The sequence below is a fragment of the Triticum dicoccoides genome, unplaced genomic scaffold (genome assembly GCF_002162155.2).
Source record: "Triticum dicoccoides isolate Atlit2015 ecotype Zavitan unplaced genomic scaffold, WEW_v2.0 scaffold7185, whole genome shotgun sequence".
Lineage (NCBI taxonomy): Eukaryota > Viridiplantae > Streptophyta > Magnoliopsida > Poales > Poaceae > Triticum > Triticum dicoccoides.
In genome coordinates this window covers 1-1848 of record NW_021294515.1, presented here as the reverse complement: position 1 = coordinate 1848, position 1848 = coordinate 1, and the positions used below count along the sequence as shown (strand labels likewise).

Here is a 1848-nt window from a genome sequence, read left to right as displayed (position 1 = left end):
TGAAGCACAATTCAACTGCTGATGAGGCAGAGTATTTTTGTGGGTTCTGGCATGTCTTTTTTCTTTTCTTTCACAAGCATGCCAATTTGTACATTCTTTTCTTTATGAGAAGACAATGCTCATGCCAGTTGCGGGAAAAAACTTTCAATACTCCCAAATTGCTATATGCATTTATGCTGCCACTGAAGGTAAGCATGAAGGCAAATGGAACATCAACACCAATAATACTCAAATCAGAAGAGACCTCAGGGGACGGGGGTGATTGTGGTGGATAATCCATCAGTAGAAAATGAGTGTGAAACATAAATGTATTATCATAATTGTCATGTGTTTATTTATTTTTACCTGGCTAAGAACCATGTCTAGAGGAGTAGAATCAAAGGACATGGGTGGTCGGGACAATGGAATGAGCAACTGCAAAAATAAGGATCTTCAAGTCTGGACGCCAATACCGATGAATAATGATCACGATAGTACAAAGAAAATTGTGCAAAATCTGATAATAATATAAACATAAGTTAATTTCAGTGTACTACACGAGCATTTTAGACATTGGCAGCCATCTATGAATTCAGTGATATTTTCCCAGCAAAGAAATTTCGGTTGTGTTGATTTCTTTTCACTTTCAGTTCAACAAAGTTTTCATCAAGAAAGAAAGGTTTGTGAGCTTTACATCCATGGTTGTCCCTTACTCTAGTTCATGTCAATGATATATATGATCCGATATTTCTTATTAACTGCAATTTTTGAACAAGTTTGTGAAGAAACCAAACTTTTGCGAAGAAGAATCATACTATTTTTATTTAACATTTTTTTATGATGTATAAATTCGATACGGAGTGTTTCTCCTACATTTTTGTATGCGGCCTACATGAATACACAAAGAAGGTTTACAATAACAAGATACGAGTTTAGGCGGTATCCGCAACAAAGTCTTGTATCACAGTCCTTACAGCAACTGGAATTCGAACTGAGTGGGTACTTCCGTCTGACCATGTCAAGCTCCCGAAAGTGTATCCTCCTTGCACTCTCTGCCTTGTGGTGAATGTCACCATAAATGTTGCGCTTCTACTGCTTCCTTTGGTGAAAGTAATCACAGATGGTTCTACCGACACATCTATACCTGCTGGAGCTTCAACCACTAAATGATATGTTGCTTCCGCTGGCCCAACGTTAGTCACAGTGCGCCGAAGCATGACATGGTCCTTGAGGTCCGGCACGACAATTGACGGGAGGTTGAGATTGAGGTAGTAGGACTCACAACCATCTAAATATCCAAGAGTGCAGTTCAAAAACTTGTTGTACTCTCTTGCATCCACGTCATAAACCAAGCCAGGGTCAACAGCTCTATCTGGGTCTATGTGTCCACCACCAAAGTCGAAGGGGTCAGCTAGTTTCCTTGGGACCGCTTCTGCTTGGATTGGCATGCCAAAACGATCAGTCACAGATGCTGCAACCAAGACAAGAAACAATCAAATCAGTTTTATATTTTGACGAATTGTTTTCATGTATTTTTTGTATTTCAATGTTCACACCTGTGGTGACGATGGCAGACTTGATCATGGCAGGTGACCAGCCAGGGTGAACCGACTTGAGCAGTGCGGTCACAGCGGAGACATGCGGGCACGCCATGGATGTCCCGGATTTGAACACGTAGGAGTCGCGGTCCGCTGCCAAGATGCTGACGCCAGGTGCAGCAATGTCGGGCTGTTCAAACATGTGTATTGAGAATTAGTTAAGAAGTCGTAAGTTAAGAAAAATTAGGAAGGCTAGGTAACAAACAAGACAATGGCAACAATTGTCTCAAGTTAAGAAATTGAGAATGATATATACCTTGAGTATGCTAGG

General features: G+C 40.9%; 1 protein-coding gene across 1 annotated transcript; it reads right to left on the bottom strand.

Annotated features, from left to right (window-relative positions):
* Positions 1–796: 796 nt before the first annotated feature.
* On the bottom strand, positions 797–1840 carry LOC119347650 (subtilisin-like protease SBT3.14). The gene is made up of 3 exons (XM_037616242.1): positions 1834–1840; positions 1536–1707; positions 797–1450 (listed from the first exon to the last, which is right to left on the bottom strand). Exons 2-3 carry the CDS (start codon positions 1630–1632, stop codon positions 912–914), a joined length of 636 nt encoding a protein of 211 aa, XP_037472139.1. The 5' UTR covers positions 1633–1707; positions 1834–1840; the 3' UTR covers positions 797–911.
* Between the last annotated feature and the right edge of the window lie 8 nt (positions 1841–1848).